Consider the following 16,723-nt stretch of genomic DNA (forward strand, 5'->3'; position numbering starts at 1 on the left):
TATATTGGAATTGTTTTATTAAATTATTAACAACTATCTTTACCTAATGAGATTGAGGATAATATTTTTAAGTGTTTATTTATCTTTTAATATTTTATCACCACCTGTGTTCGTTAAGTTTGTCTATAGAAAGTAAACTGAAGATGTTAGTTATATTGGGATATATCGTTTAGATTTCCCTTCTGCTTGTGGAAAGCATTACAAGTCTTTAAAAAAAAAATTGTTTTGGTTAACAATATGAAATTAAAATCTGTCCCACAGTTTGGCTGATTGCACTCAGTTTACTAGTCACTTTACAATTACGATAACAGAATTCAAAGTTGGTAAATGATGACATGAGAATTAAGTGATTGTGCTTTAATATTGATGGGTTACATGGATGTATACCTTTACCTTCAAAATGATAAATGCAGCTATCAGTAATATTTTGGTACTGCTAAAAAGTTCTACATTGTTCCCTCCTTATTCATACTTTCTGGTGTGGGAGACTCATGATATCTCAATTAAGGTTATGGTGATGAATGAAGGACCTGTTTTTCGTCCCGTTCAAAATGTAGAATTTTCTGCATCCCTCAACCAAATACAGCCTTCAGTGAGAGGAAGGAAGAGGTAGAAAGAGAAAAGAGAGTGCATTGAGCTGACTGAATGCTTTCAGGGATGTCACTTCAACTCTACAAAATAAGAACAAAAGCTGCTTCTGTGACAATTGGAATGCTTGGTTGAATTGTGCAGTGAGCTTGTACACATTGTGGTGGGTTGTGCTGGGAGAAGGTTATTTGTTTTAGATAGAGAATGGGTTGGTAAAGAAAATGATTAACAAACATAGGAGCACAAATTCTAAAATACTAGACCCATGGGCTGGAATCAGGGAATTATTTATTGGTGCATTCTAATAGGGGTACAGATTTTTTTGAGTCAGCACTCTTTACCTCAGATCTTTAATTCATAGCAATGATTTGCATCCTTGCACAGTGGGCCCTTTAATGAAGTCAGTGTGACTTATGTTCCATGAGGTTCTTTATCATGGTTTACAGGGATAGTTTCCTTGTCTGATCCTGCTGTGTTTTGAATGATTGTGATATCATGGGCATTGATGTACAGTGAGTCATCGTGCCTTGGAAAACCATTTTTGTTCTGTTCAGTGAGGAAATATTAACATCAATTGCGAAACACCTTCAGCTGTTGTGCTGTAATTATTGCTTGGTTTAAGGAGCAAATGACTCTTTTTGGGCAGGTTTATATCAAGAGATAAAATCACAGAGATTAACAGTCACCCATCAGTACTTCATCTTGTTTTTAGTTGACCGGTCTTATAGATCTCACCAAAATCTTCTAAGAGACAGAATGTTGCCTCGAGAATGCATGTTGAATAAAAGTTATGATTGTGAACTTTGTAGAGTAATTTTTGTAAGTATTTTCTATATCCATTATTGAAGAAAATAACACTTTATTCATTTATGGGATGTGGTGTTGCAGGCAAGGCCAACATTCATTGCCCATCCTTTGAGAAGTTGGTGATTGGCTGCCAACTAGAATGGCTGCAGTCCTTTAGAGAAGGTACTCCCATAATATAGTTGGATAAAGAGTTTCAGCAACAGCAATATATTTCCAAGACAACATGGTGTATGACTTGGAGGGAAACTTGTGGGTGGTGGTCCTTTCATTCACCTGGAGCCCTTACCATTTTTGGTAGGAGATATTGTCAGAATATCCTTGGTAGTAACTATAAATTTTGTAGACATATATCACCTGTCATACTGCAGCAGTGTTGGAGGGAGTGAATGTGCAGGGTCATGGATGGAGTCCTAATTGAGCTGGTTGTTTTGTCCTGAATTGTGCCTAAATGAATGCAGCTCCAGCAATATTCAAGTTCAGCACCAGTCTTTGAGGAATTGGGAATTGAGTCATTAATGCAGGATATCTAGACTTTGAACAACTCCTGGAGCCAGAGTATTTACTGTGGCATGCAAAAATTTGGGCCCCCTGGTCAAATTTTCTTTTACTGTGAATAGCTAAGCGAGTAAAAGATGACCTGATTTCCAAAAGGCATAAAGTTAAAGATGACACATTTCTTTAATACTTTAAGCAAGATTACTTTTTTATTTCCATCTTTTTCAAAGTAACAAAAAAAGAAAAGAGCCCAAAGCAAAAGTTTGGGCACCCTGCATGGTCAGTACTTAGTAACACCCCCTTTGGCAAGTATTGCAGCTTGTAAACGCTGTCCGTAGCCAGCTAAGAGTCTTTCAATTCTTGTTTGGGGGATTTTCGCCCATTCTTCCTTACAAAAGGCTTGTAGTTCTGTGAGATTCATGGGCCATCTTGCATGCACTGCTCTTTTGAGGTCTATCCACAGATTTTCGATGATGTTTAGGTCGGGGGACTGTGAGGGCCATGGCAAAACCTTCAGCTTGTGCCTCTTGAGGTAGTCCATTGTGGATTTTGAGGTGTGTTTAGGATCATTATCCTGTTGTAGAAGCCATCCTCTTTTCATCTTCAGCTTTTTTTTTACAGACGGTGTGATGTTTGCTTCCAGAATTTTCTTGTATTTAATTGAATTCATTCTTCCCTCTACCAGTGAAATGTTCCCCGTGCCACTGGCTGCAACACAAGCCCAAAGCATGATTGATCCACCCCCGTGCTTAACAGTTGGAGAGGTGTTCTTTTCATGAAATCCTGCACCCTTTTTTCTCCAAACATACCTTTGCTCATTGCGGCCAGAAAGTTCTATTTTAACTTCATCAGTCCACAGGACTTGTTTCCAAAATGCATCAGGCTTGCTTAGATGTTCCTTTGCAAACTTCTGACACTGAATTTTGTGGTGAGGACGCAGGAAAGGTTTTCTTCTGATGACTCTTCCATGAAGGTTATATTTGTGCAGGTGTTGCTGCACAGTAGAACAGTGCACCACCACTCCAGAGTCTGCTAAATCTTCCTGAAGGTCCTCTGCAGTCAAACAGGGGTTTTGATTTGCCTTTCTAGCAATCCTACGAGCTGTTCTCTCGGAAAGTTTTCTTGGTCCTCCAGACCTCAACTTGACCTCCACCATTCCTGTTAACTGCCATTTCTTAATTACATTATGAACTGAGGAAATGGCTACCTGAAAACGCTTTGCTATCTTCTTATTGGTATTGGTTTATTATTGTCACTTGTACCAAGGTACAGTGAAAAGCCTGTCTTACAAACCGATTGTACAGGTCAATTCATTACACAGTGCAGTTATATTGAGTTAGTACAGGGTGCATTGATGTAGTACAGGTAAAAACAATAACAGTACAGAGTAAAGTGTCACAGCTACCGAGAAAGTGCAGTGCAATAAGGTAAATCGTGAGGTCATAGTCCATCTCATTGTAGAAGGGAACCGTTCAATAGTCTTGTCACAGTGGGGTAGAAGCTGTCCTTGAGTCTGGTGGTACGTGCCCTCAGGCTCCTGTATCTCCTACCCGATGGAAGAGGAGAGAAGAGAGAATGTCGTGGGTGGGTGGGGTCTTTGATTATGCTGGCTGCTTCACCAAGACAACGAGAGGTAAAGACAGAGTCCAAGGAGGGGAGACTGGTGTCCGTGATGCGCTGGGCTGTGTCCACAACTCTCTGCAGCTTCTTGTGGTCCTGGTCAGAGCAGTTGCCGTACCAAGCTGTGATACATCCAGATAGGATGCTTTCTATGGTGCATCGGTAAAAGTTGGTGAGAGTCAAGGGGGACAAACCAAATTTCTTTAGCCTCCTGAGGAAGTAGAGGTGCTGATGAGCTTTCTTGGCCGTGGCATCTACGTGATTTGACCAGGACAGGCTGTTGGTGATGTTCACTCCCAGGAACTTATAGCCTTCTCCTGCTTTGTGGGCATCATTTATTTTAATTTTCAGAGTGCTAGGCAGCTGCTTAGAGGAGCCCATGGCTGCTGATGGTTGGGACAAGGTTTGAGGAGTCAGTGTAATTATAAAGCTTTGAAATTTGCATCACCTGGCCTTTCCTAACGATGACTGTGAACAAGCCATAGCCTTAACAAGCTAATGAAGGTCTGAGACCTTGGTAAAAGTTATCTGAGAGCTCAAATCTCTTGCGGCTGCCCAAACTTTTGCATGGTGCTCCTTTCCTTTTTTCACTCTAAAATTGTACAAAACAAAAATAATACACTAATCTTGCTTAAAATGTTGAAAAGAATGTTTCATCTTTAACTTGATGACTTTTGGAGATCAGTTCATCTTCTATTCACTTAACTATTCATAGTAACAGAAATTTTGACTGGGGTGCCGGAACTTTTGCATGCCACTGTATATGACTAGTCAAGTTAATCTTTGGCAATAATGATTCTCAGCATGTTGATGGTGCAAGACTCTGCGATGATAATGCTCTATTAACTACACCTGGTTAAGACTTCAGATAGGTTTACCAGCTTTAACTGTGAAACCCAGTCTTTTGGTCAGCTGGAGAAAATAAAACACTTTACTCCAGATCCTGTTTTATTTATTCTCTTCATACAAATCATTAAAACTAGCTTAGCACTGGCATGTGAAGGGCTAAGTATTGAGTATTAATTTTCTGAGCAGTACTGCAGAGATTCTGATTGTTATTAGTGTCCCTTATCCAATTCTTCCTTGTCAACTGTTGGTCTCTAGAGTTGTTGCTGCCAGTGCACATGAAGTTGCTGCTTTTACATTTTAACACCAAACTTTCATAATGTTGGGGCTCCTTAAACCCCAACTGAGCCAATCAGACACAGGGGAGCTGTGCCTGAATGCTCCTGACAGTTCCCTATGTGGGTCTCATGATCAAGTTTTCCCACATTTCAGTTTTAACCTCGGCCATAGTATTACATAGTAACAACTAGTTCTTCTGCCCACTGCTGATGCCTTGGATGCCATGGGAGCTGTTTCAGAATGGGCCCATTACCTCACTACCACCAGATGGCCACAGTCGTTTTCATAATTAGGTCTTCTGGACCTTGAATGCCATCAAAGCAAGACAACTCCCCACTGAAAATGATGTCTTTCTGAAAGCTACTTTGAAACTTTGCTTCTTTATCTAACTGGAGGTCTGTGACCAGTGGTGTTCTGCAAGAATCAGTGTGTGTGTGTATATAATATGAAGTTTGCAGACAACACAAAAATTGGAAGAATTGTGGAGAGTGAGAAAGGTTGTCAAAGGATTCTGCAGGATGTGGACCAGGAAATGTGGGCAGAGAAATGGCAGATAGAATTTAATCGAGACAAGTGTGAGGTATTGCACTTTGGGAGGTCAAATGCAAGTGTACAGTAAAAGGCAGGACCTTTTAGGAGCATTGATGTACAGAAGGATCTTGGGGTGCAAGTCCAGAGCTCCCTGAAAGTGGCACACAAGTAGATAGGGTGGTAAAGAAGGTGTACAGTATACTTACCTTCACCAGTCAGGGTATGGAGTATAAAAGTCGGGAAGTCATGTTGCAGTTGTACAAAACTTTGGTCAGGCCATATTTGGGGTACTGTGTGCAGTTACAGGAAGGATGTGGAAGCTTTGGAGAGAGTGCAGAAGAGGTTTACTGGGGTGTTTCCTGGAGTAGAGATAATGATAAGGAGAGGCTGGACAAACTTGGATTGTTTTCTCTGGAGTGTCAGAGACCAAGGGCTGACCAGATAGAAATATATAAAATGATGACAGACATAGGCAGGGTAGATAGTCACAAGAGTCTTGTTGCCAGGGTGGAAATGTCAAATACTAGAGACATGGCTTTAAGGTGAGAGGGGGAAAGATTTTTTTTTACACGGAGTCTGTGTAGATGCCTGGAACTTGCCATCAGGAGAAGTGGTGGAAGCACGTATAATAGCAACATTCAAGAGGCATGAACAGGCAGGGAATGGAGGGATATAGACCGTGTGCAGGAAGATGGGATTAGTTTGGATTGGCATCATGTTTGGCACAGACATCGTGGACCGAGAGCCCTGTTCCTGTGCTGTAACTGTTCTATGCATGTTCTATCTGATGAAGGTCTAGTTTCGGTCAGTATTTTATAGTTTAGTTATCACAGATGGCTTCTGAAAACAATTCCTGATTCATAATTCTTGATCAAATAATGACAATATCCTTCTAATTCAGTTGTTATCCATGTCTTGAGCATTTTCAGAGAACTTTACAGACCATTAACTATCTTTGTGCATGGTTCATTCAAACTGAAAATACTGCTCAGTCTTTTGTTCTGGAATGGAGACACGAGACTGCAGAATCTAAAGCAATACTTGAGACACTGGAGGAACTCAGCAGGTCAGGTAGCATCTATGGCAGAAACTGGACAGTCGATGTTTTAGGACGAGACCCTTGAACTGGGTTGAGTACAGATGAAGGGTCTCGACCTGAAGCTGCCTTGTTTTTGTTCTGGGATAGTTTCTTTTAACCCTTTTCAAGTCACCTTTTCTCGTGTTCTATTTCTCTTCTCGCAATAGCCTGCTGCTCGTGTAAGGTTGGCTTCTTTTCCCATCGCACTTTGTAGTTTACCTGCTAGCCACGTGGCTACAGTCAGTCTTACACCAGGTATAACTGCCCTATTATGATATGCCTAAAAGGTGGATCTGTAGGGAAGCCATCATATTACTTGTTCTTCAGGATCTGAAGAAGAAAGCCTTGGTTAAAGCAATTTAATTTCAGTGATGTAATTCATCATAACTGGCTGATTCATCCTTTCAGCTACTTCAATATTACAGCCTAGAACACAGTTTCCTGCAGAGGGCTTTTTCTATTTAATATTGAACTTTTCCCCCCTAAAGTTAGTCATATAATTGTCTTTCCTCGTTCACCTTTCTGTTGTATACCTTAGATCGTGCAGCCTGGATGTTACTCATGACAAGGAAGTGTAAGAGATATAAATATTCCTCTTTAAGCTGATTGATGTTAGCTGTCAGTTCAGCAATAACTCCATTTTTTCCTAATTTTCAAACTTGTTCAAATCCATCCAGAGCCTCCCTCCTCCCAATTTCTGCCTTCAGCCCTATAATCCTCCATACCTGATTTCTCCAATGTCAAACTCTTTTTGTTGCATTGTTAGCTGTGCCTTCAGCTGCTTAGGCCCAAACTCTGGAATTTTTTTGCTTTAAACCACTGGCTTCCCATCTTTGCTTATTTAAGATGTCAATTAAAATTTTATCTCGCTTGTCATGTGTCTTACCCTCCTGTGAAGCACCTTCAATATTTAACTATTTAAAGATGCATTATTTGTAAGTTGTTGTTTTAGAGGTCTCAGTAGTTTGACATTACCTTTCATAAAATTCTTCAATAAGACCATCTAAGTTTCTTCTGCATCATGTTGCTGGAGCAGATGCTTAAGCTTTGTACATTAGATGTACTTTCCCTTTGAGAGACCGTGTGTTTCTGTTGAGGTGGCATGGTTAGCACACAAGCAGGTTTCAGTTTGACACTCCATAGTTTGTGTCATGTTTTAATTTGTAATCTTTAATCTTTTTTTTAATCTGTACATGCCTTTTTGTACTTACCATAAAAATTAAACTTTGACTTTATTTATACTCTAATTTGGAAATTACAATCCTGTTCTGGTAACATTGTTAGGAAAGAAGTTATCGAAGTTGCTGTTTTTGACAGGAAGTACGTAAAGATTAAAATATATTCAGGCAGCTGTCCTCCAAAAAAGGTATCAAGCTGTCTAAAGATGATTGCTGAGAGCAATTTTCCCCATTTAATCTGCAATAAATGTAAAATAAGTTACCTTAAACATAACTAGCCCTGAATATTAGCATAAACTAGTGGCTTTTTCAGCAGCAGCATTGTTGACCACTACTAGGCTGTGACAGAGAATCTAATCTCTGATTTGTTAGTTATAAAATGTATATATTAATCAATCAAAGTTATCTCCTTGCATTAGTAAAGCAGTGAGTTTGGTATTCGTTCAGTGTGGTTCTTTCTTGCTATGTGTTTTATATTATTCTCTATTTCTTACTTCACAATAGATTTAAATCTGTTCATCTTCCTGTTTAGGTCTTAAGGACTTGATTGTCTCTGGCTGCTCCTGGGCAGCAATATCGGCACTTTGCAGCTCTAGTTGCCCCTTGCTCAGAACCATAGATCTCAGATGGGTGGAAGGATTAAAAGATGCTCAAATGAGAGATATGCTTTCACCTCCAACTGACAACAGACCAGGTAGGAAATCTGACAATCTCCATTGTGGTTCAAGATGTTGTGGCTCACTGCTAAGCCTTTTGTATTGCTTAATTGTGTCATTAATTACATATTACACACATGACGTACTTCGTTTTGAGCAAATAAACTCTAAATACGTTTCATTTGAAACAAAAGATAGGTAGCTTGGGGGTAGCTTCCTTTGTAAATTGCTCCTCTTTGGCCATGAGCATCCCTGCTGCAAAACAGCCAGGCAATTGAATTGCCACCAAGCAGCTGTCACTTCTAGTTAAAGACATAACACAGTAATGAAGGCCTTAATGTATTCATTTGAGTAGAATCCAGTTCTTTAAGTTATGAAAGTTAATATTGATCTGGTTTGTCTCATTTAATTTTTCTCATTTGTGTGTTTCAAATAGCATCTATTCAGGCAGTTTAACCCAAACAGAAATAGGTTTCATGAAGATGAAGGATAATTTTTAAAACACTGAAGGCCAGCTTTGATATTTTTGATGCTGTCAGAGCTAACACAATTTAATCAATTCTCCTTCATGAAATACATGTTTTGTAATGTGCACCATATGGCATTTATTAAGATATTAACCAGAAACATTATAAACTTTTCCTGGATAAGTCTGTAAATCATAATTAGGCTGTATCTCAAATAATGATGAGTGGGAGAACAGGAAGGAGGTAGAGAGCTTAGTGACATGGTGTCATGACAATAACCTTTCCCTCAATGTCAGCAAAACAAAAGAGCTGGTCATTGACCTCAGGAAAGGGGACAGTGTAAATGCACCTGTCTACATCAATGGTGATGTGGTTGAGAGGGTTAAGAGCTTCAAGTTCCTAGGAGTGGACATCACCAATAGCCTGTTCTGGTCCAATCACATAGATGCCACAGCCAAGAAAGCTCACCAGTGCCTCTACTTCCTCAGGAAGCTAAAGAAATTTGGCATGTCCCCTTTGACACTCATCAACTTTTATCACTGCACCGTAGAAAGCATCCTATCTGGATACATCATGGCTTGGTATGGCAACTACTCTGCCCAGGACCGCAAGAAGCTGCAGAGTGTTGTGGACGCAGCCCAGCACATCAGGGAAACCAGCCTCCCCTCCATGGACTGTCTATACCTCTCACTGCCTTGGTGAAGCAGCCAGCATAATCAAAGACCCCACCCACCCGGGTCATTCTCTCCCCTCTCCCATCAGGCAGAAGATACCAGAGCCTGAGGGTACCTACCACCAGGCTCAAGGACAGCTTCTATCCCATTGTGAAAAGACTATTGAATGGTTCCCTTATGATGAGATGGACTCTTGACCTCACAATCTACCTTGTTATGACCTTGCACCTTATTGTCTACTTGCAATGCACTTCCCTGTATTCTGTTGTTGTTTTTACCCTGTACTACCTCAATGCACTGTGTAATAAATTGATCTGTACGAACGGTATGCAAGACAAGTTTTTCACTGTATCTTGGTATAAGTGACAATAATAAACCAATACCAATAGTACAAGACTATCAAAATCCGGTGTCTTAAATTTTGTTCTCTCCTAAAGGCCAGATTGACAATCGCAGCAAATTACGTAATGTGACAGATCTTCACTTGGCTGGCCTGGATATTACAGATACAACACTCCGACTTATTATTAGGCACATGCCGATGCTTTCCAAACTAGATCTTAGTTACTGTAATCATCTGACAGACCAATCAATTAATCTATTAACAGCAGTTGGCACAACAACAAGAGATTCCCTAACAGAAATCAATCTATCAGGTAAGTGCATGCCATAATGACATTTAATATTGAAATTAATGCATGGAATAAGTGTATGCCATTTGAGTGATTGTTAATCACAATTTAGAATTTGACGTTTTATGGTATTGTAAAAAAATTAATATTTTCCTATTTCAATCCAGTCAACTATAATAGATGAGGGAAAAAAAACTTATCTCAATCAAGCTCTTCATTGGATATAGCACCTAGTTCATCCAACCATATACAGCTGCTCAACTATCAATCATACTTAATAGCACATCGCTCCACTGCAACCAGTAGCACCAAAAGCAGCAATGTCTCCACAATACAACTTCATGAGTATTGCACTATCCTTAAACACATATATTGTCATTTCCTTCATTGTCATTGAGCTTGTATTCTGGAATATTGGAACTTTGTTACTCTAAGGTCTGCAGTTCAACAGAAGATTCATCTCGAAGCAATTTGAATAAGAAAAACAAAGGTCTTGTGAAAAATTACATAAAGGGTTTTTCCCCCAAATGTGAGCCTCAGTGACTATTAATAGCCTGTTCTGCTTTGGAGTTCTCCATTCTCTCCTCGCATGAGAGAGAAATCTGTTTATTCCTCCTAGACTTCTCTAACCTTAGGCAACTGAAGTGAATAAGTTCAGTGACAAACTGCTGCCACATTAAAATTAAAACCAAAATTTAGGAAGGCTTTCTCCATTTAACAAGTTAACAAAGCTGACCATTTTGGCTTTTCCTTTGGCAGCAGGGTTACTTAAATTTTATCAATCTTAGTTTTCCACCTTGTTTCATATAACATTTTATTAATTGTCCTTGGTTCTATTTTCTTAGTAGACCTTAAAATTTTATAATATTCAAGCTTGAATGCTTATTTGTGTGCCATGTCTCATTCAAAAACATTTTTTGTTTCATGCTCAGCAAAATTGAACACTGCATTAAGTTTAGTTGAAATGTGAATCTTTGTCATACTAAATTGCATAATATCTTTTTCAGTTTGCAATAAAGTCACTGACCAGTGCCTAACCTATTTCAAACGCTGTGGCAACATCTGCCGAATAGATCTCCGTTACTGCAAGCAGGTAACGAAGGAAGGTTGTGAACAATTCATAGCAGAGATGTCTGTTAGCGTTCAGTTCAATTTGTCAGAGGAGAAACTGTTACAAAAACTTAGTTAACTAAACAGAGAGAGAAACTGGACACCAAAACAAAAAGGACATTTAATTTCATCAGATTTAATTATGACCAGCTTCTTGTTATTGCCACCAGACAAATGGACAAGGATGAATTGTGCAAAGGACAGAAATTTAAGGGCAGCAATGTAAGCTACTTACCCGAACAAAAATGTTTCTACGTGTGAAAATCACTCGAATTTGGATTTATTTCATAAGTTTTAATAATGTATAAAAAGACACTGATGCACAAGTGTTTTTACTTGGTACGTATAAACATGTGGCAAGAAGAATATTGATAAAACTAAGAGTTTTGTGCACGTTTTACAACTAAGGCATGTGCATTGTAAATTTTAATGTGTTCTTTTTAAAAATGCCATCTTTAAAAAGGTATCTTATAGATACATCTGACCACACATTGGGATCACTTTGACCATGTTATAAATATTGTTCTGTTTTGTTACACTCTACACATCATACATTATGCAGAAATATTTTTGTACAGAAATTACTTTATTGAGAGTAATGTGGAAATTTCAATGGTAACATTATTACTTATATACAATTGAAATGCAATTTATTTCAGATTTCCCTATTTGTTACTTGTGGTTTAATCTCTGTATAGTTCCACATGTTCCACGTGGAATGATCTTTGTGACATTTGTATGTGCCATCATTGCATGCCTTTAAGGCAATCAGCTTAGCAGTAATAACACTGTAAAGTAATGAGATGTTGGTTTTCCACCAAATGTTGTTGCCATTTTGTCATTGCTGAATTTGTATAAAACTTTTGTCTTCAATACTGAACAATTGGTAAATTCATGGGGAGCAGCATTTTGAATGCTGTATAGTACATAAGCCTTTAACAATTTTCAACAGTTTCCATCCCTATTTTAAATCAGCAAGTCAGTAAGCATTGAAAGGAGATGGAAATGAAAGTTCATGTAATAAGAATTCCTATTGTGGCCACTTAAAGCTGAAATATTTTTACCTATGGATCAGATTGATCAGCATAAAAATTCTATAGAACAGGACATCCATACTTGCTTCAAACAAAAAGCAGGTTGAACCTCCCTTGAAAAATGTTTGAAGTAGTAAGTGAGGTGCTCTTTGCAGCCAGTTCTGAAGAGGCTGAGGTTTGCAATTGTGTGGCAATATCAGTAACATTGAAGATTCATATACATTGTGATAAATTGTAATAATACAATGGAGACATTGTATTGGGGGAAAACAACAAAGAACAGATGAAACCAATATGAAACTGCAGTTATCCAATGTATAGATTTCTTGATCAGAAAGTACTTTGTTCAAATACTGTAGTCTGTACCCACTGTAATCAGGGTAGATAGTAAAGCAATGGTGGTTTTGATATGATGACTACTACTTCAATTAAAGTTTGAGAGCTGGATCTAAATTAATTTAATGGAAGTGATCAGTGAGGACAAGAATGTTTCCAAGGTACAATATATAGCCACCTACTGCACTCTCCATAATGTTCCTGTTCTGTACGAATGGCAAAAATGTTTAAAATTAGGTGGCATAGTTCTAGTGAAGGCCAAGCATTCAGAATGCAGGATTCAACTGATTGTGACCATTGGAAGAAAAGTGATGGATATTATTTGGCAGATAACAAATTTTTCATAAAATAAAGCTTTCCCTTTGAAATGTTCTATTTCTTAGTACAGCTGCTATGCCATCTTAAAATTACATCATAGTGCAGTCAATGTAAAAAAGGTTTTACTGTAATTACTAAACATAACAGGAGTACTCAATGTTTCTAGATCAATTTTGCACCATTTTTAGATCCATGTAGAAGCCAACATTTCTGTGCACATATTGCACTCAGCCATTGATGTCAAATAAGCACTTTTTGACATTGCTTGCATATAATTCTGCTGTTGGAACACTGAAGCAGGTTTTAAGCAAAGAATTGAAGTCTGCTTTGGTGTTAGATGAAAGGATCTGCATAAGCTGGGCTGCTGCCAGAGAATGATGCATTCATCTTCCTCCAGATCGATGCTACTTTTTGACTGTGACCATCATTGTATCTCACCCCCAACTTGCTGCCACCATCCTGAACACTCTCCACTTCCTCAACTTCTGTCCTCAAGTGCTTCAGAGAATGAATGAGATAGAAAGTTAAGCCACATGCAGTGAAATATCAGATCCTTCACTTCAGGAGCACTCCTCTTTGGCAGTACAAGCAGAGCTGATGCAGCCCTAAGGGAAATACTTTATTGGGATATAGAATACCACCCCTGCTTGCATTAATTATTTTCCCTGGTGCCAAAATTCCCCAGTATCTAAAGGCTTTTATCTGCCTACCTGTAGTATACAGCTGAAGCAAGCACTATGCTTGAGCTACTTGTGCCTGAGGGCCACTGAACCTGTTAACATCTTGAGAAAGCTACACTCATTCCAGGCAGATTTTGGTATTTTAAGTTATAATAAATAGTGATTGCATAGGTAATCACTGCTTACAGGAATAACAATGTAATTTACATGCCAGATTTTTTATACATATAATGTAAATAAAAGCTTATTAAATACATTTCAGTATTCAGCTTTGTATTGTTCAAACAATCCCTGATAATAGAGGCCAAAACAAAATGTTGGAATATAAAAAGGGACAAAGCTCAAGTTGAAAGTATTTGTAGAACAAGACATTGGACAAAATTGAGCTGGATTTTCTCTGCACAGACTCTAACCCCATGACTCATACCTGGTCTGGATGAGAAGATACCAACTCTCCTCCCCATCCCGCTTGCTCAGCATGAGTAACAGTATTTGAAGTGTCTAGCCTCAGCTGGCATATCTGTGCAGTCATCAGTGAACATTCCCACTAATGTTCAATTCCATTGAAAATGGAACAATCCATACCTGCATGCAGCAATACCTACATAATGTTCAGACATTGCCTGATATGGAGAAGTAACATTTGTGCCACAAGTGTCAATGCAATGAACAAGTCCAACAAGACATAGTCACTCATCAACCCTTGAAATTCAATGGCAACTGCATTGCCAAGTCCCCTACCATCAATATCCTAGGGGTCACCATTAACCAGAACCTCATCTAGACTAGCCACACAAATCCTTTGGCTACAACAGCAGGTCAAAAGTTGGGAATCCTACAGCAAGCAACTCCTCTCCTGTCATCCCAATTGCTTTCCAACAATGACAACAAGTCTCAAGTCAGTAGTGTGGTGGAACACTCTCCACCTGCCTGGAATGAATGCACCTCCAACAGCTCAAGCTGAACAAGATTCAGGATAAAGTTGCCTGTTGGTTGGGACCCTATTAACAACCTTAAACATTTATTTCCTCCACCATGAGTGCACAGTGGCTACAACTTGTACCTTTCTACAAAATATGCTACATCAATCACCCAGGGTACTCCAACAGCACCCTCATCACAAAGGCCAAGAACAGTGTGAGCATGGGAATAACCACCATTTGCAGCTTCCCCTTCAAGTTGTACACAGGTCTGACTTGGAAATATAATTGCCAGTTCATTATCAGCACTAGGTCTAAATCCTGAAACTCACTACCCAACTGCTCTGTTGGAGTACCTTCACCAGAAAGACTGCAGCAGTTCATTACCACTATCTCAAGAGCAAATAGGGAGGGGCAATAAGTGCTGGCCTTGCTAGACCACCCAGATCCCAAAAAAGAAAAAGATGTAAGGCTAAAAGTCAGGTCCTTGCCACTTGCCAAAGTTAGGATGCATTAACAGCTTTTAACTGTCTCATATTCAGGAGCATTTACAATTGCAGTAAATAGTCCTGATGCAGGGTCTTAATCCAAAATGTTGGTCATCCCTTTTTATCTACATCTGCTTGACCCACTGAGATCCTCCAGTAGTTTTTTTTGCAACAGTTACTTCATAGTTTAAAGTATAATAAAACTTACAGATAACTATTTGTTTCCTCCCGATTTCAGGTTGGACTGAAAGCAAAATTCTGTAGATTTTGGAAATCTGGAATAAAAACAAAATGCTGGAAAAAGGTCAGGAAACATTCTGTGCATAGAGAAACAATGTTGGCATTTTAGGTCAGTGAATTTTCACCCATACCTGGTTCTCTCTCCTCATATGCTGCCCAACCCAAGTATTTCCAGCATATTCTGTTTTTATTCCCGAGTATAAAGTTGTGGAATCCAAGCACATTCAGACTTGTGCAGTGGCACCCATCATTCAGCATGTTCAGGTCTTCTAACAGTTCTATATAAATCAGATGTACTGAAGCAATGTTGCAAATAATTCTATTATTTTCAGTTCTAGCTAAAATTTACTGATGGAAATGCTGCTCCATTAAATTAAATTCTTTATTAGTCAAATTGCATATGTGAATTTCAAAAACATACAAAATATACAAAGAAAAAATGAAAAAACTATAACAAGGCAGTTGGCAGTCAATGACACAAGATTGCTCAATTTCCTTTCTGTCCAGACTTTCCTGTAGGCAGGTTGGGCACTACTAAATGCTCAATTCATATCCAGCACACAGTCAATTAGTTAATAGCTTATCAGTACACCACACCATATTATGATAATCCATTAAATGGTTAAAGTTTTACGAGACTTATAAAAGTGATAGGAAAAGTTTAAAATAGACTTTATGCTTTGTCCCCCCCCCCCAGCATATCCTTCATTTAGTCTGGATCCCATCTTTGATTAACCTTAATAGGCTTAATTAAGTCAAGTCATTTGCATTTTTTGCATCTTAACATATGTTGTATTTTACACTAATTTAAGGCTTCAGTAATAAGCAATGATAACTGTTAGTAAATTAAAAGAAATTCTGTTCTTCTACACCATCCAAAATAGCCACAAACTAGTGTCATTAATACAGTCAGAATAATTTTCCTATTGAATTTCATGTATCTTAACAAGAAAGCTTTAATTTCAATCTTCTACCAAACACCACCGAATTTAAGACTTAAAGACGTGCACTGCCCGCACAACATACTGTCGACAAATAGGGCATTCATTCATGCGTTTTCCACATTTAGTGCAAGTGACCATGTGACCACACTCCAGCAGAACACAATCGATCACTGCATCCATACAGATCCTGCAGAGATTCTCATCACTCCCTAGCTGCATCTTTTCTTCAACTGAAATGTAAATAGAGAAAAGGTTACCATGGAAAGCAAAAACAATGCAATACGCATAAATTTGACATTAGTTTCTCAATTGCAACAGGATAACTTCTATTTGTCTCACTAAAGATGTACAGCATTTTCTTGATACAATTAGTCTTAAGTTATTTAGGCCCAAGCATTTACTTTCTACTGTGCTGACATGCAATTTCACAAATTCATCCAAACATATGGGAGTTAGATTGGTTCAATAATCCAGATTCCACTATTCAAATCCAGTAATTATAAAAACTTCAATTCTCCTGGGAAGGTTATGCAAGTTAAGTAAATTTACAAGTTTGACATCTGGAATATCAGTTGTTAAATGTACCTACTTGTAAACAAGACAAATGAGAACTTCAAAATCTCAATTGCATATGAAAGTCTTCCCCATTTTATAAATAAAAGTTAACTTGAATTAAAAGGTTCAGTGATTTTTTTTCTTATAACTTAGAACTCCTAGTGACTCTTGACTGTTCTAACTGTCAATGCAGTAGCTCAAGACTCCAGGAAATCATTCTACCTCCTAGGCGTACATTCAGGAGACT

General features: G+C 38.5%; 2 protein-coding genes across 19 annotated transcripts in view; one reads left to right on the plus strand and one right to left on the minus strand.

Moving 5' to 3' along the window:
• Positions 1-13,585, plus strand: part of LOC127579657 (lysine-specific demethylase 2B) — a 196,989-nt gene extending 183,404 nt beyond the window's left edge. For 15 of the 16 annotated variants that reach the window (XM_052032594.1, XM_052032599.1, XM_052032595.1 and 12 more), the window contains 3 exons: positions 7,955-8,116; positions 9,657-9,875; positions 10,859-13,585. In XM_052032594.1, coding sequence (XP_051888554.1) covers positions 7,955-8,116; positions 9,657-9,875; positions 10,859-11,040 — 563 coding nt within the window. In that variant the 3' untranslated portion in view covers positions 11,041-13,585. Of the gene's footprint in view, positions 1-7,954; positions 8,117-9,656; positions 9,876-10,018; positions 10,135-10,858 lie in introns of those variants that run through there. The other variant, XM_052032598.1, reaches the window with a different exon arrangement.
• A 1,756-nt stretch (positions 13,586-15,341) lies between these two features.
• The window catches only part of LOC127579659 (E3 ubiquitin-protein ligase RNF34-like), a 32,395-nt gene continuing 31,013 nt past the window's right edge, over positions 15,342-16,723 (minus strand). For all 3 annotated transcript variants that reach the window (XM_052032605.1, XM_052032603.1, XM_052032604.1), the window contains one exon: positions 15,342-16,151. In XM_052032605.1, the coding sequence (XP_051888565.1) occupies positions 15,967-16,151 (185 nt within the window). In that variant the 3' untranslated portion in view covers positions 15,342-15,966. The remainder of the gene's footprint in view (positions 16,152-16,723) is intronic.

The sequence above is a fragment of the Pristis pectinata genome, chromosome 17 (assembly GCF_009764475.1).
Source record: "Pristis pectinata isolate sPriPec2 chromosome 17, sPriPec2.1.pri, whole genome shotgun sequence".
NCBI classification, from domain to species: domain Eukaryota; kingdom Metazoa; phylum Chordata; class Chondrichthyes; order Rhinopristiformes; family Pristidae; genus Pristis; species Pristis pectinata.